Source organism: Puntigrus tetrazona, chromosome 25 (genome assembly GCF_018831695.1).
Source record: "Puntigrus tetrazona isolate hp1 chromosome 25, ASM1883169v1, whole genome shotgun sequence".
NCBI classification, from domain to species: Eukaryota; Metazoa; Chordata; class Actinopteri; order Cypriniformes; family Cyprinidae; genus Puntigrus; species Puntigrus tetrazona.
Genome location: NC_056723.1, coordinates 12,942,086 through 12,963,751, shown reverse-complemented (window position 1 = coordinate 12,963,751; position 21,666 = coordinate 12,942,086). Strand labels below are relative to the sequence as shown.

The 21,666-nt window shown below is 40.5% G+C and overlaps 4 protein-coding genes across 7 annotated transcripts; 2 read left to right on the top strand and 2 right to left on the bottom strand.

Annotated features, from left to right (window-relative positions):
- Positions 1 to 855: 855 nt before the first annotated feature.
- On the top strand, positions 856 to 4,113 carry snx20 (sorting nexin 20). 3 transcript variants are annotated; one of them, XM_043228150.1, is made up of 4 exons: positions 862 to 1,426; positions 2,025 to 2,158; positions 2,247 to 2,401; positions 3,137 to 4,113. In XM_043228150.1, exons 2-4 carry the CDS (start codon positions 2,050 to 2,052, stop codon positions 3,803 to 3,805), a joined length of 933 nt encoding a protein of 310 aa, XP_043084085.1. In that variant the 5' UTR covers positions 862 to 1,426; positions 2,025 to 2,049; the 3' UTR covers positions 3,806 to 4,113. The 3 variants fall into 3 exon arrangements, with proteins under 3 accessions (XP_043084084.1, XP_043084085.1, XP_043084086.1); XM_043228149.1 differs by having other exon boundaries at positions 856 to 1,426; positions 2,025 to 2,401; XM_043228151.1 differs by lacking the exon at positions 862 to 1,426 and having other exon boundaries at positions 1,782 to 2,158.
- A 1,321-nt stretch (positions 4,114 to 5,434) lies between these two features.
- On the top strand, positions 5,435 to 7,041 carry mphosph6 (M-phase phosphoprotein 6). The gene is made up of 5 exons (XM_043228164.1): positions 5,435 to 5,641; positions 5,722 to 5,834; positions 6,327 to 6,417; positions 6,577 to 6,683; positions 6,768 to 7,041. Exons 1-5 carry the CDS (start codon positions 5,591 to 5,593, stop codon positions 6,904 to 6,906), a joined length of 501 nt encoding a protein of 166 aa, XP_043084099.1. The 5' UTR covers positions 5,435 to 5,590; the 3' UTR covers positions 6,907 to 7,041.
- hsd17b2 (hydroxysteroid (17-beta) dehydrogenase 2) lies at positions 6,931 to 11,851 on the bottom strand. Its single transcript, XM_043228142.1, has 5 exons — positions 11,477 to 11,851; positions 10,538 to 10,750; positions 9,833 to 10,018; positions 9,556 to 9,693; positions 6,931 to 7,707 (listed from the first exon to the last, which is right to left on the bottom strand). Exons 1-5 carry the CDS (start codon positions 11,739 to 11,741, stop codon positions 7,367 to 7,369), a joined length of 1,143 nt encoding a protein of 380 aa, XP_043084077.1. The 5' UTR covers positions 11,742 to 11,851; the 3' UTR covers positions 6,931 to 7,366.
- A 981-nt stretch (positions 11,852 to 12,832) lies between these two features.
- Positions 12,833 to 20,850, bottom strand: gpia (glucose-6-phosphate isomerase a). 2 transcript variants are annotated; one of them, XM_043228125.1, is made up of 18 exons: positions 20,622 to 20,848; positions 18,847 to 18,937; positions 18,153 to 18,221; positions 17,768 to 17,887; positions 16,786 to 16,869; positions 16,426 to 16,572; positions 16,259 to 16,330; positions 16,121 to 16,165; positions 15,987 to 16,040; positions 15,754 to 15,814; positions 15,300 to 15,343; positions 15,035 to 15,187; positions 14,836 to 14,965; positions 14,666 to 14,742; positions 14,415 to 14,543; positions 13,537 to 13,612; positions 13,369 to 13,435; positions 12,833 to 13,249 (listed from the first exon to the last, which is right to left on the bottom strand). In XM_043228125.1, exons 1-18 carry the CDS (start codon positions 20,738 to 20,740, stop codon positions 13,126 to 13,128), a joined length of 1,662 nt encoding a protein of 553 aa, XP_043084060.1. In that variant the 5' UTR covers positions 20,741 to 20,848; the 3' UTR covers positions 12,833 to 13,125. The 2 variants fall into 2 exon arrangements, with proteins under 2 accessions (XP_043084060.1, XP_043084061.1); XM_043228126.1 differs by lacking the exon at positions 16,786 to 16,869 and having other exon boundaries at positions 20,622 to 20,850.
- Between the last annotated feature and the right edge of the window lie 816 nt (positions 20,851 to 21,666).

The following is a 21,666-nucleotide window of genomic DNA, read 5'->3' as shown; positions in this document are numbered from 1 at the left end:
ATGGGGCGTATTAAAATAACTGGCTTGATGTCATTGTTCTCCGAGCAGAGCGGGGTTTATGTGTTTATGTCTGTATGAATGAGACGGGCCGGAGATCACAGAGCCGTCCTTGTCCCATACAGTGATGAGCCTTTCAGACGCGTTCAGCCTCGCAATCTGCCCCGTATCGCTCGCAGGACTTTCACAAACACACCCGTCAAGCAAAGCAAAAAACGCAGTACGGTGACCCCCAAGGTGTTCGGAGGCTTAAAATATCGGAACAAATAAATATCAAACCATGCGTCACTCACAGGGTTTTTTTTTTTTTTAAACTGGATCCAATCGTCCTGTTGTCTGAGGTAGCGAAGATTTGGGAAGTGTGTGAGAAATAAGTCAGGGCAAAGGGCAAAGGTTTGAAACGTTAAAAACAGTATCGCTCTCTGCTTTTAGTTTGCATCATGCCACTCACTTCCGATTTAGACATATTTGTTTTTTTTTTGTTCAATGACATATATTGCATATGGATGACCAGGGCACAAATCCAAATTCATAAAAGCGCATATTCGTTGAACAGCTATTTGTGAGGCCGGATTGGCAAGACTGCTGGAACGCGTTTCTGTGTTTGTGTTTGGCGGCTTTTGAGGAATTCACGAACTAATGCGTTTACTTCATGAAGATATTTTTGAGCAAACGTCTGCTGCTTATAAAGATTTTTTTTTATTACCTGTCAGCACAAAAATCTGCCTATTGGACTGAAAGAAACGACTTTCAACTGAAGTTTCGAACCCATTTAATGCGTGTACATTTTCATTTAATAATTTGTTTTAATATTATTTATAGTATTTTTTTTAATATTTAAGATTTGGTTGTTTAAGTGATGTTATTTCTGTTTAGTTTAAATAAAAATTAAAAAATAATTTTTAGATATTAAGATAGATAGATTGAAAAATAGATATATTATTATAAATCTATAATGTTATCTTTCAGCTGCTAATTTATATGTATTCTATGAGAGATATAGAGAGATTATCAGAGCAGTCTGTCATGTAATTTAACTGTACAGCACCATCTATTGGACAAACCCATAATATAAACAGCTGCTGATGGTGTAGCGGCCTGAGGAATATTTCACACACGCTCTTCATTTAAACATACCTGCTATCATGGACCAGCGTCCCTGGAAGGTACTTCAGCTTGTTCTGGAGCAGAAGATGCAGCAGATGTTTCACTACAGAATTGCGTGAAAAGCAATGATAATTGGCAGAACGCGTAACGTGAGGAAAAAAGACACTCCCTCTTTCTAGTTTCACTTCCTCATGAACAAAGTTCAGTTAGGTCTACACGAAAAACAGAAAGAGAAAACATGAACACGACCGCTTCTAGAAACACAGCAAAGCTCAAGTTTTCATAGCATCGCATTCAGATTATTGGACTCCCGTTTGCTCAGGTGGGTCGGTATTTTGTGTGTGCGAGGTCACGTTTTCATCCATTACGTCTTCTGTTTCCTGCACCACACTATCAGATTCTCCTTGCCATGTTTGTGAGTCATTTCCTTTAGAGGTTTAATTATAGTTGTACTTCCCGGGGAAGTGTGACCTTTTGCTTTTCGCTGAACGGCAATACGACTGATGTCGTGAAATTTGGGGACCTGCTAACATTTCTGTTCGTTTGATTTTCGCTGGAAAGAACTGCTGTAAAAGCTTCCAGCGCGTATTATTATCCTCTGCTCGGTGTTGTCTGCTAGTGCTCAAGAAGAAGTAGCTTGTTTAGGGAAATGCTCAGTTCCCGCAATTTATAATGTTTTCTCAAAAACATATCTTGTCAAGATGACATTGCGGTTGAGCCGCATCATTTATAATCATTACATGAATAGTCCATGTCTAGCCACAACTGAATGTGATTGAGGAAGCTATATATATATATAGCCTATTTAGGTCAGAAATTAAACTTTAAACTGCTTTATCTCCCATATTTCTGTACCAAAATTTATAACTACATGTTAACTCTAGGTGAACCGCACATATCAGTTATACATTCATTTACAGAAAGCTAAAGCTAAGGCACTTTGTAATGGAGGAAGAGCTAGAACCGCATGAAACCAAGGCAGCGGATGCTAAAGAAGATGTTTCTTCAGCTCCCGAGGATTCTTCAGCTCAGCAGGACAGGTCACGCGACAACGGTCGGTTTAAGTCGATTCCTAAGTTGCAACCGACATTGCGAGATCGCGTGTAGAATTGCGTGTTCGCTTTATTCACGTCTCGTTACAGCTGAAGAGGCAGACGTGGGTTTCAGCGCCTCGTGTCTAACAACAGCAGAACTGCAGCAGCACTGGAGAGCCGTTAAGCAGGAGTTCAGAAGCGTCAAACTGCTCTTTGACATCCCCACCACGCGAATCATCGATCGGAAAATCTCCAAATATGTGGCAAGTCGCAGCTTACAGTGAAAAAAATTCTTGTTCCAACAGATCATTATCTTTTATCAAAATGCAATAACTTGTTCCGCCTCCTAAGCGTCACCAAGTCCTCAGTTTTTTGGGAACTGCTGCTGAACTTTTCCTTTTCCTTTAAAACTGGTCATACAGTTATATAAAATATATTGGTCTAATTTGAATACCTGATACTGATTACCACTTGGTTAACAGCTAGTCAAACTAGTTCTTAAGACAGAGTCTTTACATTTTGAGTAAGTTTACGCAACTGGCCCCAGCCAATCCCTCCTATTCTTTAGTTTCAGAACAGAGGTGTCAAAACTCGGTCCTGGAACTGGTGATAGTGTTGTAGCACTCCCTCAACTTGCTTCATATCAAAGGCAGAAGCCAAATGCTCCAAGACAAGATCATAATCATTCAAATCCTGATCAGATTTTGAGTATCGCCAATCCTGTTCCTACATGTCTTCAGTGTTCAGCTTTAAACCTCATGCAACACATCTGTCTGTAATCGCTCCTTCAATATCGTAATTAGTTGGTTTGGGTAAGTTTGAGCAGGATTGGAGTTAAAATTTCCAGGAAGGGAGATCTTCAAAGAACAGGATTGGGCCCCCCGGCTTATGTTTTGGGAAAACTGTTAGCTGTACATGCCTTTATCCCAGACCTAACGCAACCTGCAATGCTTCTCGCCTCCTCCACATTAAGTTCACAGTTTATTCCTGTTCTTCAGGTGTACCAGGTTGTGGCGATCCGCTCAGGTACTTACGACTGTGAGCGAGTAGCTATTGAGCGACGCTACTCAGACTTCCTTCACCTTCATCAGGAGCTCCTGCGGGACTTCGTCGAGGAGATGGAGGACATTGTGATGCCCAGGAAGAAAATGACGGGCAACTTCTCAGAGGAGAACATCGCAGAGAGGCGCGTGGCCCTCAGAGACTATCTCACTCAGCTCTACTCGCTCCGTTGTGTCCGAAAATCACAGGCGTTTCTGGCGTTCTTCACCCATAAGGAATTAAAATCTTCATATGACCTCCTGCGCGGGGGGCGCTTCTCCCGGGCCCTTGAGGGCCTAAAGAACGTGTTGATACTTCAGGAAAAACTGTCTTCTCATAACCCTACTTTGATGGTACCAACCCTGTGTGCCATACTGGTGTGCCAAAGAGATCTAGAAGATTTTGATGCATCGTTTCAAACCGGCAGAAGAGCTCTGCCCACAGTCAGACGCTATGAGCTCCGCCAGTATCAAGGGCCCCTGCTGGAGGCTCTTATTGATTTGGGCTACAGTCTTGGACTGCCTGTGGCCCATTTACAAGATGAGCTGACCAGAGTGCAAGACTCTCCAAATGGACAGGTGTCAGAGATGTCCCTTAAAGAACTGGTGGTGCAAGAGTTTGTATAATCAACAACACCTGCGATGTAGTTGTGTTTAGTAGGTTAGTTCATCACTTGATCCAATTTTTATTATAAAATACCAAAATTCCCATATATTTGCAATGTAGGATGGTCTTTCCCAAAAGCATCGTAGGCTTATGCATAAGTCCAATGGACATACTGTAAGATCATCTTAAGCTTACAGTGTGGGATCTTTTGACTTGGACCAGAAAGAAACCAGAATCTTTGAACCCACCAGATCACTCTACCAAGCCACCAACTCATAACAACTCACTGGAAAACTGTACAACAATGAAAAGCAACGTCGCTACAGCTTTAAGCTTTAAGCCAGTAAAACCAGAGCTGTCGTTATTTGAAATTGAAAACTAAAACCAGAAAATATAACCAAAATAAGTTGAAATACTACAATGACGTTATTTGAAAAAAATGTGATGAAAGCTAAAAAGAAAAGAAATCTAGAAATAAACCAAAATTTGTCGAAATACTATAATGACTATAAAACTAAACTGCTGCAATGATTCGCAGAATTAAAAAAAAAAAAAAAAAAACTTCAAACAATACAGGTGTGCATTTTTTCCATTCTGGGACAAAATTAGAATTACAGTTTAATACCTAAACACTTTAAATACTTCATACTGTGTGTTCACATTGTTAACATTCATCCGTGTGTGTGTCTGTCCCACTCACGTCATCTTTCCGAAGCGTCACACTTGATTCAGACGATCCTTTTTTTCTCCATGACAACCCAGGGGTCCGTTCTGTCCGAGATCACTGGCCCCCTTTTCCTTGTCTCCTATAGGGCTGTCACTTTGTGAAGAAATACTAATAGGGCTTGGATATATTCAACTGTGAAAGTTAAAAAAACTAAGGAATTAATTTCCAGGTACTATATTCTGCAATGTAATATAATTACTGTAGTAATTACTTTCTAAATCCTGCATCAACCTCAACCTGCTGAACAATGCAAGGATTTACACAACACCGTTCCTTCGAATAAATAACTGCAAATATCATACTTCTGCAATTATTATATCTGACCAAAGTATTTGGTATTTAGAACATTAAAAACTATTTTACCTTAGATATTAAATTCTGGTGTTTTATATAGTAGTAGTGTTTTATAGTCCGGATGTGTTTAATGCAATTGTGTCAAAAGCTGCTGGAATTAAATTACAGGAAAAAATATATTTAATTACAGTAATTATTGGTAATGCCATTGGTAAACACCGTTTAAATTGTACTTCAAAGTGCTTAAAAAATGTGTTTTAATAAATAAAAGAGTTCTTTAGTTCAATATAGTGACTAAAGTGATATAACTCACGCCCACTATGTATAACACAACCCAATAACTTACCAAAATAAATAAACAGAATCAAATCCTTACTGAATATGTTTAGTGATGCACTTCGACAAATAACCGTTTGGCGTCGTTGGAAAATATAGGGTTAATGCGTGTTATCAGACGCGAGCAATCGAACAACGATACAAACAACAACAACAAAACGTTGTTACTAAATATTACCGCGTTAATGTATAACGCATCGTAATGTATTAAGCTACTATTACATAAACACAGCATTACGCTACTATATTTGTAATGCGAATGTTGAAACTGCACATTTCTGGTCGATCTGTGTTGCTCGACTAATCGAGCCTTGCACGTGTTGCGACGGCGCGTGCGCAGACTTCACGTGGCCCCGTATTTATTTTAGCTTCGTGCCGTCCATGTGGAACACATAGGAAACGGTCAGTTAATATACAATTAAAACGCGCAGTTTCGCTCCTGTATAAAATGGCGAAGGACGGCGCAGCGAAACTGTCCAAAAATCTCCTGCGGATGAAGGTAAGAAGGATGTTTTGTTTTGAGATACCCGCTGGAATGTTGTTTTGTAAATCACCGACGGCAGCTCTGTGCGTCTGTAGTTCATGCAGAGAGGTCTGGACGCGGAGGCGAAGAAGCAGCTGGACGAGGAGGAGAAGAGGATCATCAGCGACGAGCACTGGTTCCTGGATCTGCCCGAGTTCAAGGCCAAAGAGTGAGATGCGGTGGCCTCAGAAAACTATACGGCTGCGTGGTGTCACAAATAACTACGGAGTCTCATTTCTGCCAAAAAGGAGAAATGCTTTATATTTGAGAAAAGGTCCAAAAAGTTAAATATGTTAGATACTAAGTCATCGTAAAAAAAACTGTAACAAAGTTATTAATATAAGAAGAGTCAAAAACATTTTTATCCCATAATTGTGTAATTAGTTTTCTCATAATTTAAACTTAATCAATTTTGAATTACCGGTGCTTTATATCAGTTTTTTTATTTCTTATTTGGTGGAAATCTGCTTCCACAATATGAAGCATTTTTCTGTTCAAAATAAATGTAAAAATTAAAAGTTACTTATTATTTATGAATTATATTTATGTACTCATTTATTTTAATTTGTACTCAATGTACTCATTTATTCACCAAAACGTTAGTTAAATAGCTCGGAAAAACCTAGCTCTGATAAACCTGATTTTTTTTAATTTTTATTAGAAACTATATAATTGAGGAGAGAAGTTACGCTCCCTGCGAGGATTTGGTTTATGGCAGAATGTCATTCCGAGGCTTCAATCCTGGCGTCGAGGTACATCTTTTGTGAACTTTTATGAAATGCAAGAGCGTAAGTTTGCTTCCATTTTTCTAAATTGATTAATTTAGGTTAAGGTCGCGAATCAAGCCACGTCCTGATATCTGTAATCTCGCGCGCTTAACGTATTTACAGCTAAACCCAATTCTCTTGCAGAAATTAATGTTGCTAATGAACGCGAGCAAAGAGGAAGAGGACGAAGAAGAGGACGATGACGTGAGCAGAATGGAAAAGGATATTACCGATGAAGACATGGCGAGAAGGTGAGAAAGAGAGAGAGGAAGGGATCTCAAAGTGACGTCGTTGTACAGAAACCCGACGTTAAGTTATTTTGCTCTTTCCCTCAGATACGAAAGCTTGGTCGAGAGCATGAGAAATAAGTTCGCCAAGAAACGAAATCGCTCCGAGGTTACCAAGAGCGAAGAGGACGTCAACTGCAACGAAGTTAACCGACCCAAAAAGGCGTTCCTGAAACCACAGGACTGAGAAATTTTATTCACACACACGCTATACGTGTATATAGATGTTTATTTTTATGCAGCGGACATTTTTTTTTAGGTTATTTTTATGTGCAATGACAACTACATGCATTGTTAAAAGGTACAAGTGGATTGGTTTAAACATGTTTTGTGTTTTTTTTTTCCCGTGTGAATGTGCCAACTTAGAAAACAACAGTAAAAATTTGACCTGGATGCGACGACGAAGAAGTGCAGTGAAGGCTTTACATACAGTAGAGTGCAGCATTACTAGCGAATGCCAGGCGATGAAAAGGTCCATTGTTAATAATAGCGCAATGCAGTCTCTTTCGAACCGTGTTAAATGTCGTGTGAGCACTGACGCTGTGGCGTTCGCTCGCCCTGCGTTTTTCTCAGAAAGTCGAGAGAGGTATGTAAATGTGAAGTGTGCCATTCCTGGCCCCGTTGGCGTCACCAAACAGAAGCACAAATCAGGACTCTAGGACTTCTGCTGGTTTTATATCGCTGCTTATAAACATTTGTGAGAAGATTCTGTCAGACAGCGAGGTGGGACAGTGCCGGTAGAGTAATGGAAAAGCCCACGCCGAGGCCCCTGGGTAATAGAAGGGTTTCGGCGTCTGGGACAGTATCGCGTGTTTTAGAGCCTCCAGAACGGGCCCCGTGTCTGGGCTTGATAATGAGGACATCTGGACCAGCCGCTGCTGCATCGAGCAGATGTACTCCTCTCCGTAAGACGCCATCGCTTCCGGAGACAAACCGCTGAGGACGTCCCCTTCGGCGCTCTCCCATTGCTCTCTGCTGCCCAGAATATCTGGAACGTGAAGTTTTGTGGACAAGACGGCCATTAATAAAACTGAGCACAAAACCAGACGAGATGTGACGTTGAACGTAAATAAATTCGGACAGAATTTGAACTCGTAGGCCAACGATCCAGTGAGTGCTAATTTACTCAAATTTAGTCGCTTTTAATAGTATCCGTTCACATGAGATTAAGAAAACAAATGGTGCGACGCTAATGCTAAGCGACGTGTTGGTTAGCTTCCAGAAGGATCTTCTCAATCGAAGGTTGCTGCTTTTGTAGATGCGCTATTAGTCGAGTAAGATAGAAATTAAACAACTTTGCTAGGTATCTGATTACAGGTAATCGGATCAGGCAATTCAATTCCAGAAACGTATCACATTTTAAAACGCTCCTAATCAGGAGTTACTTGTTTTTAAATTACATGGTTACGGAGTATTCGAACAATGTATTTTTCTTAATAACGTGCGGAAAAAAAGACTCGCGATATGAGCAGTGGCAAAACTCACTGGGTTAATGTGTTTTTGGGGCAATACATCATGAAAAAAAGTAAGATTTTCAGAATAATATAAAATTTCATAAAATACCGAAGTATAGTTTATTTGTCTATTCGTATGGTATCTCTATTCATACATCATATGGTCTCCCAAAATGCATAATAAACATGCTTTTACTCCTAGGGTCCTCATATAAGGAAATATAGGTAATCAACATCCTGTTTTGTAACAGAAATTTCGTAATTTGATTTGAAACCCCATAACATTTTCATGAAATGTTGATTTAAAAAAAAGAAGGAAACACCCAATCGCTCGGTATCTCTGAAAAGCTCTGAACGTGATCTTTACAGGACACCCAGATCTAAAACTGGCATGTCCCACGTCTAGTCTCAGAGAAATTCGCTAAAAATTCATGTTCTCGTATGAGTGCGCAGGGTCTTAAGAGGTTAATTAGGGTTGTAGCTGAACTCTGCAGGGTTTCGGGCTTTTTGGGACTGGAGTTCGCCACATCTGCTCTATAGGAACATGCACAGGCACGCAGTGTTTCTATACAGAGATATCACCAACTTCTGGCCTGCCATTTAGTTTAGCATGGTTCAAACCCTACTTATCTGACCAAAAGGCTCGGTATAGGACCATTGCTTTTCTTGTTTTACATGTTACCCTAAAAAGATACCATCAGGAACCACAGTGTGCTTTCACTGTTATGCTGATGATCCTCGGCTCACACACATTTCTTCACGGTTCAATCAAGCGTACCAATTTTCAAATATGCAAATAAAAACTGGATGACTAGTCATTTATGACTGCAACGTTCTGAAACTCGTTAAACGACTATAGCAATAGCAACCGGTAACATCTTATTTCGATAGTCCGCTTTAGATATTCTACTAGCAGTAAGTAACTTTGTAACTACATGTCAACCAGCAGTCATTAGAGTATTAGTAGACTGTCTGCTTAATATCTTCTATCACTTTATTTCAATGGGTCCACAACATACTATCAAAAACTTGTCAACTTATTCTACTAACCCTAAACCTACCATAAAACAGTCTACTCTGGGAGACAGTAGACATGTAGTTGCAAATTAGAGAGTTTAGATTAGTTTGTAACTGCGACTGTAAGTTACTTACAGTAATGTCTACAGTGGACTATCAAAATAAAGTGTAACCTTGCAATGATATTATTGTAATAACTTCTTTTTTAGCCACTGAATGATAAAAGCATTGATGGCCAGTCAGAGTACGCCTACTTTTAAGAGTTTGAGCATTTATTAACTACAGCATGCTTACAATAAACTGCATAACGTCTTTCGGTGTTAGCGCTAATATGGCTATTGGTGCGAAAGGGCCTTCATTCTCACTTGTTTTGAAAGCTCCAGGTTGAACGATGATGACTTTGACTCCCCAGCGTAAGAGTTCCTGTCTGATCGCTCCACAGAATGAGGTCAGTGCCGCTTTAGACGCTCCATATCCCGCGAATCCAGGAATCGGAACTTCTCCTTGAAGGAAATCAGTGATTGATTTCAAAGCTGTTCATTGGTATTTTTTTTTACTCCTTAATAGAATCAGGATACATCTTTTGTAAGAGACTATTCAGTACCCGAGGTCTACAAAACTGCATGCTTACAAATACTTTACCTGCCATGCTTGATATACTGACGAGTCGTCCTTTTGATTGGCGTATCAGAGGCAGAAAGACTTTTGTTATCTCTACGCTACCAATAAAATTCACATCTAGGTATTTTTTATACATTTTAATTGGCTGAATTTCTCCATCACACATGTATCCAAGCACTCCAGCATTGTTCACCAGTGCCCAGAGTCCTGCGCACAAGACAAAAAATAGCATGAATGTTAGTAAAGCTTAATGCCAGGGCATTGCTATGTGGTTGTTACAGGGTTTTGTAGCAACCACATAGCGTTAGGGGGGTGATTGGAGGACCAGTACACCCAAAAATCACCCCCAAGTCTTCTTTCAGACAAACACAGAGGTTTTAGTTTTTTTTTTTATTATTATTCTGGCTCTTCAAAGCTTGGTAATGCTTGTGTCTATTATTTTGAAGCTCCGGATATATCCATCATAAAACTAACTTGCCTCTGGGGGCGTTAACACATGTCTTTTGAAGCAGATCGATGGGTTATATTCATATTTGTATTTTTACTTTGAGCTCCGAAGAGAATAGACTAGGATAGAGCAATACTAAACTAAATTTTTTAAATGTAAGAGGATGTCGCTATAAGAAGGAATGCAGCTAACATTAGAACATTCAAAATAGTATGCTAAACCCTTCTTGGCTGACCAAAAAAGGTACACTGACCTGTAAGTCAGTGAGGTTTTCTTACCTGTTTTGCCTGTTTGGCTCTGGATATACCGGTGTGCCTGTGTGATCTGGCTGCTGTTGGTGATGTCCAACTGTAGGACAGTGAGGTTTGGAGATGCAGCTTTCTTTAGCTCCAGAGCTCCAGGACCGAGTTCATCCAGAACCCCGGCAAACACCCTCATCCCTGCAACGTCTAAAAACCTGGCCAGATCATGACCAAAACCCGAATCACAACCTGTAAGACAAACACAAGGTCAGTTCTGCTACGTTTTCCACAATTCCATGCAAATGGGTAGCATTGGGTTGCCGTCTGCCAAAGGAAATTACTGAAAGCATCTACGTAGAAACGCAGCAGTTCGTATAATTTTGATCTGTACAGAAGCCAGTCTGTGTCAAGTGACATCAAAGAATGCAGCGGTGATTTATAGGAACCAGTGCAGTTAACCTTACTGAGAGAAGTTCAAGGTGCAAAGTTTAGTTGGGTGGCAGAGAAATACTGATTTCAAACATGCTCACATTTCATTTGAGAAGAAGAGTTTAAGGACTGATTATACTGTATGTACAGCGATATTAAGAACATTTACCCCTAGATGGTATTCTTATTATTATAATACTCTACCACCTGCTTTAATTATTATTATAATTTTTTAATCAGCTTAAAGGCATTTCTTTCAAATTATTTATGTATACTGTCAGTACTGATAACATTACTGTATTGAAATTTGACTGGAAATTCAGGACTGGAAACGTTGGGAGGAATGTAAAAAAAAACAATGTCCTAAATTGTTAACAATGTTAGTCTTCATTACTTTATAGAAACTGCAATTTTATATCAAACTCGATTTAGTTTTCGAGAAGTTTAATGAGAATCACCCTAGTAGAATATACTTTGCACAAACACAAATGCACAAACACATCATTTAGCCAATTATGCACAGAAGCAAATGGGACAATGTCTTACCTGTGATTAGTACAGCCTTGTTTTGGGCAGGCAGCATGACCCCTTCTCGCCCTACATAGTGGATGACACTACACAGCACACTCACAATGCCTACTTTAAGAGCGCTTGAATTGACCAAACAGCTCAAAGTCACTCCAGAAACCACGAGCAGCCCCAGCCACCTCACCGTCCGGCCCTCAGCAACCTGCAGAAGCAGCAGCCCAACACAGACTACCACCAGCAGATCGTACAGAAACCCCAGACAGCCTTCTACAAACGCCTCCATGTCTACACCACGCACAGGAACGAAGCAGCCAATGCTATCAGGAGATCTAGAAAGGCGCGTGTGAGATTACAACCTGTCTATTGTGCTCAGCTGGTTTGATGAGTGCGTGAATCTTGTAAATCTTCCAGGTTTTATGCTGCGCACCGAAACGAATCCCGCCCTCAACCAGTGCATATCATATGTTGTATATTTAGACATGTGTAAACGTGCCTACGGCTGTAGAAAAATTGGGTTGAAGGTTACCATTTTCTGGTAACACTTTATTTTGACGGCACTTTAACTTTGCACCTACATGACTAAAATAACTAAAATAAAATGAAACCTATTTTCTTATATAAAGCTGTAGTCCCCATTTCATCTTAGGGTACAAACAGCTACACCGAATCAAACGGAAACTGTAAAATGTAATGTGCTTTTAACAACATAATTGGACACATTAACCTGATAAAATGTGAAATTGCACTTGTTGGCTCAAAGGTCCCCTGGCCTGACAGCATTTAAAGAAACATTTAGATCTACTTTCACAACCACCAAGCTTTAGTATCAAGTTTTTGTAATTCTAGATGAATTGTGTACACAAATAAGAATCAGGTGATTTTGGTAATGCACCCCTTTCAGGTAACTGTGACGTCTAGCTCAATGTTTTTTTCTGGACCAACATTCATGTCACATAAATCTATGTTCATACAGTCTACAGTAGTTGTACATTTAATATGTTTGCTAACTTAGAGAGAAATTCCCCTCTTCAACTCAAAATATTAAGCCCAAGTAATGTTTGAAACATGAGTTTCTAAAACAAGAGGTGGTGTCAAATCAGGTCACGTTTCCAAAACAGGTTATGGAACATATAACAAAAAAAACAAAAAAGTAAAGCGTTTTGCTCATTGTGTGGATGTAACATTGGCAAATAATGGTAGAATAACCTGATTTGCACGAAAGGCACCAGAAACATGAGGCATGGCTTGCAGTTGAAGAGAAAGGCTGCCAATTATGGTTCTGGAACGCGTGCTGGTCCATGTAATAGACACTTAATCTGTCATCGTTAAAGACATTTTGCTGAACAAAAAGAATATGCAGCCAGGAGAGCAAGGTGACAAATAATATATTTATTGTGGTTCCTTGATCCAAAGGAGAACATGAAATCCATCTAGAATGTGCAGTGCAAACAGATACAGGTCGTCCATACTGGTCCACAGATACATGATAGAGTCAAATCTTACACAACACACAAGAATCTCATGGCTTTTAGATGATGACAGACATAAAGTGCTCATCCTCCTCGTCTAGGCTTACTGTCTGAACTATGCCAAGCGTTAATACATAATTCGCTAATCTCATTGGATGAGGGGGCCCAGCAGAGGTAGGGTAGAAGGGGAGGAAACATTTAAGAGCGGTTCTTCTTGAAGAAACTGATGAGTCCATTGGTGGAGGAGTCGTGGGAATGAACGTCTGCGTTATCCTGCAGCTCAGGTTCGATCTTTTTGGCCAGCTGCTTGCCGAGCTCCACTCTGATGGTACAGATAAAAATTCTCTGTAAATGTACACCTCAATCATCCAATGTCTTACAAGGTAGTCATAATTGGTTTCGACCCAGTAGAAACTGCTAACGACTTTAATCTGGACTCACCCCCATTGGTCATAACTGTTGATATCCCACATCACACCTTGCACAAAGATCTTGTGTTCATACATGGCTGAAATACATCATATTGTCCATGAGCGTGGGGTTTAAAAAAAAAAACTAAAATCAACAATCTAGAAAAAGAAAAGCGGTACAACATGTTTTGATACTTACCAACGAGTGCACCAAGCATGAAAGGGGTAAGTTTTTTAAAGATGATCGAGTTGCTTGGCTTGTTCCCTTCGAAAACCTACAAATGAAATCACCACTCGAATTTACTCATGGTCCGTTCTTGTATAAATTACACACCAGAAAAACATGCCACAAAGTAAAAAATCCAGGACTAGGACCAACCTTATAGTGTGATAAAACCGTAAGCAAAAAGTACCCGGATTAACTACTTCTGGCAGGATTCTAAACCATGCATATATTAGGCCATAAGAGAGGATTTGTAAATATTATATAATCCACGCAACTGTTTCTACTAGTGCCCTAGTACATTATCCTGTGGCCACACTGAGGCACTGCCATTATGTAAAGAAGGTACGCAAAGGATCATGGAGACCCGAAGTATCCCTAAATTGTACCCTTCGCAATACTTGATTCCACAAGTTTTGAGCACTTCGGAACAACTGTTCAATATGGCGGCCATAGTTGTTTTCACACCATGGTGCCCTACCGAGGGAAAAAAATATCAGCATCTACCATGCATTTTTGGTGAGTTTGAAAAATGTGCACTGTACAGAACGCCTCCGAGAACAGGGTTGGGAAATGCTCTTTTTGTCATGGGTAGAAAGCCTTGCTCCTAAAGAGAACTACATTCCTGCAACTCCAAGCCTGAAGGATGGTAGCTCTCCAGAAGCACGGTTGGCTACTCCTGCTTTAGGCCACCTTGGCAATTATTTTGTATATTCAAACCAAACCCTGCATGACCGTAACACGCCGATGGCAGTGCATTTGTCAAAGCATGTCCACTAACCACCAACCTACAGTTCCAGTTTAAATACAAAAAGATGTATCGACAAATGGTTGTCAAGTAAACAACCACTCACTTTATGGGGCAAGAGTTTCTCCAGTGCATCTCCAGACATCCCAGCACCCTGGAGCTCCTTCTTGGCCTCTTCAGAGGTCTTTCCCCTCATCAGAGCCTCTGTTTGCGCCAGGAAGTTCGCCATCAGGATCTACCAGATTTATGAAATGAGAAGTAACGCTTAGACAAACACTGTTCAAATTCCATCTGGGGCATGACAAAGAGAACCAGAAAACAAGGGTGTGTCGTGAACCATGCAGATCATCTGTGTACCTTATGATGCAGATTATCTCTGATAGGATGCTGACTCTGAGCAGGAATGAGGAAGTCAGCCGGAATCAAGCGAGTGCCTGCAGATAAAAAGATCTGTTATGTGATAAATGCATCACAAATGGGCAGTTACACTAGGAACTAGTCCACAGTGGTGGGTTAGGACCACAGACCCTGGTGAATAAGCTGGTAGAAGGCGTGCTGTCCGTTGGTTCCCGGTTCTCCCCATACAATGGGCCCAGTGTGGTAATTCACACGAGTGCCAGACTTGGTGATATACTTCCCGTTGGACTCCATGTCTCCCTGAGAAATAATCAACAACTCAACAAAAGGTCTCAACAAGTGCCTTTCCTGAAACTTCATCAGACCGACCTGTTGGAAGTACGCAGCTAAGCGGTGCATGTACTGGTCGTAGGGCAGCAGGGCATGTGTCTCGGCCTGGAAGAAGTTGACGTACCAGACACCGAGCAGGGCCAGGATGACTGGGGCGTTCTGCTCCAGAGGGGCCGAGCGGAAGTGGTTATCCTGAAAGAAGGAGTACAGAGAAATTAAACCCGGAAACACAAACTCTCAGACGCTCCTAGGGACCTTACAGTAATGTTTATCTTGTATACTAGCATACTAACGTTGTGCTTACCATCCAGTGAGCACCAGCTAACAGCTGCTCGAAATTGTCGAAACCTGTAAGATGACAAAAAAATAAAGTTACTGAAACATTTACAGACAAAAAAAAACAAACAAAAACAAATCCAAAAAAGTAAAAAAAAAAAATTATGCGTCTTTTCACATTTGGTTCAGGCATATGTTAGGCCAGAAACATCTCTACACAAGTACATAAATGTGAATGTTTGGCCAAAATGTGATTACCAAATAAATTTTCCAGAACCAGAACCTTCTTGCCAAACAAACCATATTTCTGGGAATAACTTTGAGTCATTCACAATAGAACCAGGAACATGGATTAAAATAAAAAAAAAAAGACTATTATGATTTAATTAACATACCAAATCAAAGTTGCACAGCAAGAATCGTTTGAGTTCACATACAGCATGTTTCAGGCCTTATGGGATATGTTCATACAGCAGACGTACCTATGTGCAGTGCAATGGACAAACCGATAGCCGACCACAGCGAGTAGCGCCCGACGACCCACTAAAACATGAGCATTCAGGATCACAAAAACAGTCTGGGCTTCGAGAAGCGATATGCTAATTCAGTCAGATATTACTAGCAATCATGCATTCAGTCTCTTACACTTTCAGCCAGTCAAAATGAAGATTTCCATTCTCATGCAATAATACATTATAACGCAAGGAATACTTACATCCCAAAACTCAAACATGTTGTTGGTGTCGATACCAAAGTCCTTGACTTTTGGCTGGTGAAGAAACGGACTCATGTTAAGCAAAACGTATTTAAAATATAAATATCAAACAGCTGACATATCCCTGAACTTACCGCGTTAGTGGAAAGAGCCACAAAATGTTTGGCCACAGCAGATTTCTGAAAATACACAAGACGCTGAATGAGAAAACAGGCAACCATCTACAACGTAGCGCATAATTTAATCTTCGTTAAGACAGTAAAGGTACTAACATCTTTAGCGGCCTGGAGGAACCACTCTTTGGCCGTCTCAGCGTTAGTGATGGTCTCTTGAGTGGTGAATGTCTAAAAAAAAACAAAACCGGAAATGCAAAGTGAACAAGTGTAAATGAAGACTGGGGTACTATACAGGTCTGTTTTCTGTAAATAGCGTTCTTTACCTTGGATGCGATGATGAAGAGGGTGGTCTCAGCGTTGAGCTGGGCGAGGGTCTTGGCCATGTGTGTCCCATCAATATTAGAAACGAACCAGACGTTGGGTCCTCCTTTAGAGTACGGCTTCAGAGCTTCAGTCACCATCAGAGGACCCTGAAGAACAAAAGATTAAATGCTCTCATTTTATCCTGACGGAGTCTATCAAACTGACATTTCAATCCAGAAAGAGGCAACACCCGCTATTGGAACCAACTATAACAGACCACTCAGGTTTATTCCAAGAAGGATCAGCCCAAGTAATAGCCGAATCTTTTTACCGGTCAATTACGATTTGCAAACATCCACTGGATCTCAGGAAACTCTCACCAAGTCAGAACCGCCAATGCCGATGTTCACCACGTCAGTGATGGCTTTACCACTGAAGCCTTTCCACTCGCCGCTGCGCACTCTCTGCAAAATAACGCGCGTAGGCAGTTTTCAGGAATATTCCTTTACAGTAGGACATTAAAAATACGAATTACAAAAACAGTCTGTTAATTACGTCTGTGAAGGTAAACAGCTGGGAGATAAACTGCAAATTTGTATTAGACCTGGCGGCAGCAGCAATATGAGTGTAAATAAATCCACCGCTCTCGTGTCTCCTGAGTGTCTGTTCGCTCGTTCTGCTCAAACCTTCGCCGTGGCGTTAGAAAGGGTACACCGAGACTGAGCATTGGTTGGAAACTTACAGATTAAGGGGAGGTATTATTATAATGAGATCCCTTGGCAAAGTCGACCATTTCATCAAAGCTTGCAGAAGAAGGCTTACTAAAAGTCCCCTTGGTCGCTAGATGCACTGGAGACCTGATTTTAGAACTTAAAACATTTAGATTTTCATGATACGTCACCTTTAAGAACGAGTAATGGAATTTTTTTTAGTAATAGGTTTATTCCTCCATATTTTAATATCGTTGATTTCATTTGGATTTAGATGACAATGTAAACTAATTTAATTGATTTCATTTGGATTTATGAGAACTTAAAATGCGGGGAAAAACCTCGTGTGGGTATTTTGATTTGAACTTTGAGAACAACATATACTGCTAAAGAGGTCAGTCACAGTGACATCTTTCTCCTAGCTTTATGATTGGCTGCCGGGAGTTAGAATAAACGTATCCCATTTTATATTAACTACGTACAATCTGTATTATATCATAAAACACTTTTGCTGCTGTTGAGGTGGTATGTGCGTTTGGTAGCGCGGGTAGACGTAAGGGAATAGTCGTGAATGATTGTAAGTTGAATTGAAAAGTGGGACCGAGTGCTCTATAAGCGACATTGTTATAATGTTACACGCATGTTCACTTACATGGCAAAAGCCCTTCATCTGCTCCAGGACTCTGTTCACATCCGGCATCACGTCTTTACCGTCCACGCTGATGGGGGTGTTGGAGCGGTTTCTCAGGGCGGTGTGGAGAACAGCACGACCCTACACACACACACACCTTATATATTGATGTTTTGATTTGTCATCATTTCTGAAGGTTATGCCTGCTCGGGGTGTTTAAATATCACTCATCAAGAGCTACAAAAGAGACAGCAGTCGAAAGGGGAAACTGAGGGTTTTTTAACAGGACTTTCTGATATGTGCAAGTTGAAATTTAGAGAAGACGGAACTTACACAGGCGCATTACAACAGGTCTCGCGATTTCAACCTAACCTCAAGCTCAAGTTCGTTCCCGTGATATCATTACCTCAGTGAAGTTGATCTTTTCTCCAGCAAACATCTTGTCTCTGGCAGCATCAACGCCCACCGATCTTGCCTAATCACGATGAGACGGAAAACGGTTAGAATGACTTTTGTACACACACACACACACAAAACAAAGAACTATGCAAACACCAATCGTGTTTTGCGCGCTGCCGTGATTCCTGCGAGGAACGCGCTGCCTCACGGTGATGCGGTTTCACAACCTCGCCTGCGATTGGCTGAAGGGCGTACTGAAGCGAGGCGCGTTAAATATGGAATTGGAAATTTGGCACTGCAAGACGTAAAGTGAAAGGACTACAAGAGGTCGTTTTAAAATTAAACGTCGCAACTGCTCATGCTTCCATGTTCGCGTTGTCATAATTACGTATATAATTATACTATTTGCTGCAGAGAAGCGCTATCAATTAAATCAAAACTGTAGGATACTTTGAACTTAAGCTGAAACGGCCTCGAGCGTCCCAGTGATACGGTTAACCCGACACACTCATTCTATTCTCAGCAGGAGCAGGTTTAAGGACACATGCACTAAGCCAATTAACATCTGGAGACGGACAAACACACACACACGCGCTCCTGACGAGGGCTAATCTCTTAGCTGAGAGATTACAGTAACAGGAACGCTCTCTACTCTGACTTTATGAAGAAACGTTTTCTGACGTGAAGACGGTAGACCGTACCATGTCGAAGAGCACGCCCATGACTTCTTCACTGATGAGATTCTTAGAGTAATCCAGCAGAATGTCCCCGTCATCCGTGGTCAGCTGTAAACTGCTCGAGACAAAAATCACACACGTCGGGATAAGCAAAAGCTGGATGTCTTTCATTTCGCTTCACGTACAACGCGGATACGTCGGACATCACTCAAGCCTAGCATACACACGCGTGAGAGGACCTCAGCGATGTTTAGACTGGAGAAATGAGTTAAGAAGACGAGGAAAGCCAAAATAGCCATTTGAGAAAACGTATTAGGCACATCACAGCGCTGTTATATTAAGCAGAGAGGATCGGATCGCAGCAATGCCAAGTTACTTTGTACATAATTTTTTTTTTTTTTCATTATTAATTTTCCACTCGCAATTTAAATTCCTTATGTATCCTTTACAAAAATGTAATAGCAAACACACACACACACACACACACACGCTTTTAAAATCTTGGTTAATGTATTTTTATACCAAATATTTAGTGTCTAAAACTAAATTAACAGTTTTATTGTAGTAACTAACAAAAAAAAAAATAATATTTGTATATTTATACATTTGCATACAATTTTTAAGAATTGTACAACACACACACACACACATTTTATACATTAAAATTTACTTCATAAATACTGCATAAACGTACATTAATATTATTATAACTATATAAAATAAATGTATAGCTCATGACGTCAGCAAGAGCAAACATGTGCTCATTTCGATGAGACCGTACACAACAATAACGTTTGGAGTTGAATAAATATTCTTATACATTTCTACCTAAATAAAATTTAATCCTAAATATTGTGAACGGATAGAAAACGTGCTACTACTCACACACACACACACACACTACAAGTTCAGTATTAACACACGCACTGATTCAGCTCTGAGGTGTGTGCGCGGGCGCGCGCGCGTCAGAGAGTGTGTGCAAAAGGGCACGTACAACATGCTGCTATAGCGCCCTCTGTCGGCCATTACTGTTCTGAGAATAAATACATTTTACTACAGACATATGAACTCGCACTAATCAGAATTTAGCCCACAGCGGTTAATGCGCTCTCATACGATCAGACTATTGTAAATATGCAACATATACATACAAAATATACATACAAAAGCATCGCAACAGGGGATGTGACGCTCTCTCAAGAGACCGCACTTGAGGAATGCCTGATAAAGTGCATTTAATTAAACGATCACAAAAGTGACCCGTATTAGTATAGTGCTATATAGGAGCTGTGTTAAAGTGAGTTCAGGGCTCAAAAACACATGCCCGACGATCAGTGACCTTGTTATTCGTCTAGCCGCTAATATGCCCGTGTTTTTTGTTTTAAAACAAACGTAAACGGTTAAACACGCTATCGGTGTGTGTTAATACGAGTGTAAATGAAGATATGAAGCAGGTGCAGAGGGCGGAACCCGGAGCTCGAGACTATTGGCCTGATGTGGCAATAACCTTGCAACATCAACGTGGAAATCAAAGCTCACGCGTAACGCCGAATATAACGACATGCGCATATATACGGTAATATGCGCCCTGATGTTAAATAAATATGCTATCTTACAAAAAACAGTGCATGAATCGTGTTGCATACAAGAGACTCGCTCATATAGGCCTTACGACCAAAGATGCAAGTCGTGGAAACGGTTGACGGCGCTGAAAACCGTGATGCAGCCGAGGAAGATGAGGCGAAACGCCAGCGTAAGCGTGCGACAGAGCTCACGAGCGCAGCGGAAGCGCGTTTCACCTGAACTTGTTGAATCGGTCCTGATCTGCGTCGAACATCTGCCTCATGTTGAGGTTTCCGGCGCTGGACTTGTACCATTGCTCCAGCTTGCGGTAGTTCGGGTCGTCGGTGAGTCCCATGATGGAATAAACCTCGCTGTGCCTCGGCCCAAAGCTGCTGATGTGAATCACAAGCGTTCAAGCACTCATTCGGCGCTCAGAAGCGTGAGGAGGAAGTCCAATGACAAATCCTGACAGCCACGCCCATCACGACTGCGACACGCCCACATCAATGACAGCGAATCCCGCGTAACCCCGCCCACCATGACACTGCACCGAGATGGTCTGATGTAACGTAGCGCTGTTATGTAATATAGACCCAAGCGTTTTTCATTACATTTGACTGTTTGAAATACATTTGACGGTACATATTGATCAACTGACGTATTTTAAACGTACTATGCCTTTTTAAAAACGTCACCACTAGATGGAACCAAACAATCACAAAAATATTTAGTCCACCATTTAAGAACATTCACCTTTTTTACCTTATTTTACGGAGTGTGTAAATAGAGTTGGAGTTTACTTAAATCCATTAATTATAGTTAAACCATTTTTAGATTTTCAACTTTAAAAGACTAGCCATAATTTTAAAAAAAGCATTTTTTTTGTACACTTTTAGTATACTTCATATTCATACATTTAAAAAAAAAAAAGCTAAACATTAACATAACTAAAGATTGTTTCTTAACATTTCAACACACTTTGGAACGTTTTCTAATTTATTTCACTTCCGTATCACGGTGTCATTTTAAATACACTAAATCTTAACTATCATTACAAATGTAATTATAAAAGGTTTATATTTCAACAGCATTTTCACTACATTAAAAATTTCTCTTAATTAAAAAAAAAAAAAAAAAAAAACGGTTTGGAACAATTAAATTTGTTGAACTAGATGCATTGAAATGTAAACAAACTATATTTTCATGCCTGGGAGAAAAAAAAAAAAAAAAAAAAAAAACCTAAGGGCTAATGGACGGACAATAAACACTCAACCCAAAAGA

Coding starts and splice junctions, on each gene's coding strand:
- hsd17b2 (XM_043228142.1), bottom strand. CDS start 11,741: ATGGAGGCGTTTGTAGAAGGCTGTCTGGGGTTTCTGTACGATCTGCTG. Junction 10,751..11,476: donor CAAGGCTGTACTAATCACAG/GTAAGACATTGT, acceptor TTTGTCTTACAG/GTTGTGATTCGGGTTTTGGT. Junction 10,019..10,537: donor GAGCCAAACAGGCAAAACAG/GTAAGAAAACCT, acceptor TCTTGTGCGCAG/GACTCTGGGCACTGGTGAAC.
- mphosph6 (XM_043228164.1), top strand. CDS start 5,591: ATGGCGAAGGACGGCGCAGCGAAACTGTCCAAAAATCTCCTGCGGATG. Junction 5,642..5,721: donor AAAATCTCCTGCGGATGAAG/GTAAGAAGGATG, acceptor GTGCGTCTGTAG/TTCATGCAGAGAGGTCTGGA. Junction 5,835..6,326: donor CCCGAGTTCAAGGCCAAAGA/GTGAGATGCGGT, acceptor AATTTTTATTAG/AAACTATATAATTGAGGAGA.
- snx20 (XM_043228149.1), top strand. CDS start 2,072: ATGAAACCAAGGCAGCGGATGCTAAAGAAGATGTTTCTTCAGCTCCCG. Junction 2,402..3,136: donor GGAAAATCTCCAAATATGTG/GCAAGTCGCAGC, acceptor CCTGTTCTTCAG/GTGTACCAGGTTGTGGCGAT.
- gpia (XM_043228125.1), bottom strand. CDS start 20,740: ATGGGACTCACCGACGACCCGAACTACCGCAAGCTGGAGCAATGGTAC. Junction 16,166..16,258: donor TCCTCCAGGCCGCTAAAGAT/GTTAGTACCTTT, acceptor GTGTATTTTCAG/AAATCTGCTGTGGCCAAACA. Junction 15,188..15,299: donor TAGCTGGTGCTCACTGGATG/GTAAGCACAACG, acceptor TCCTTCTTTCAG/GATAACCACTTCCGCTCGGC.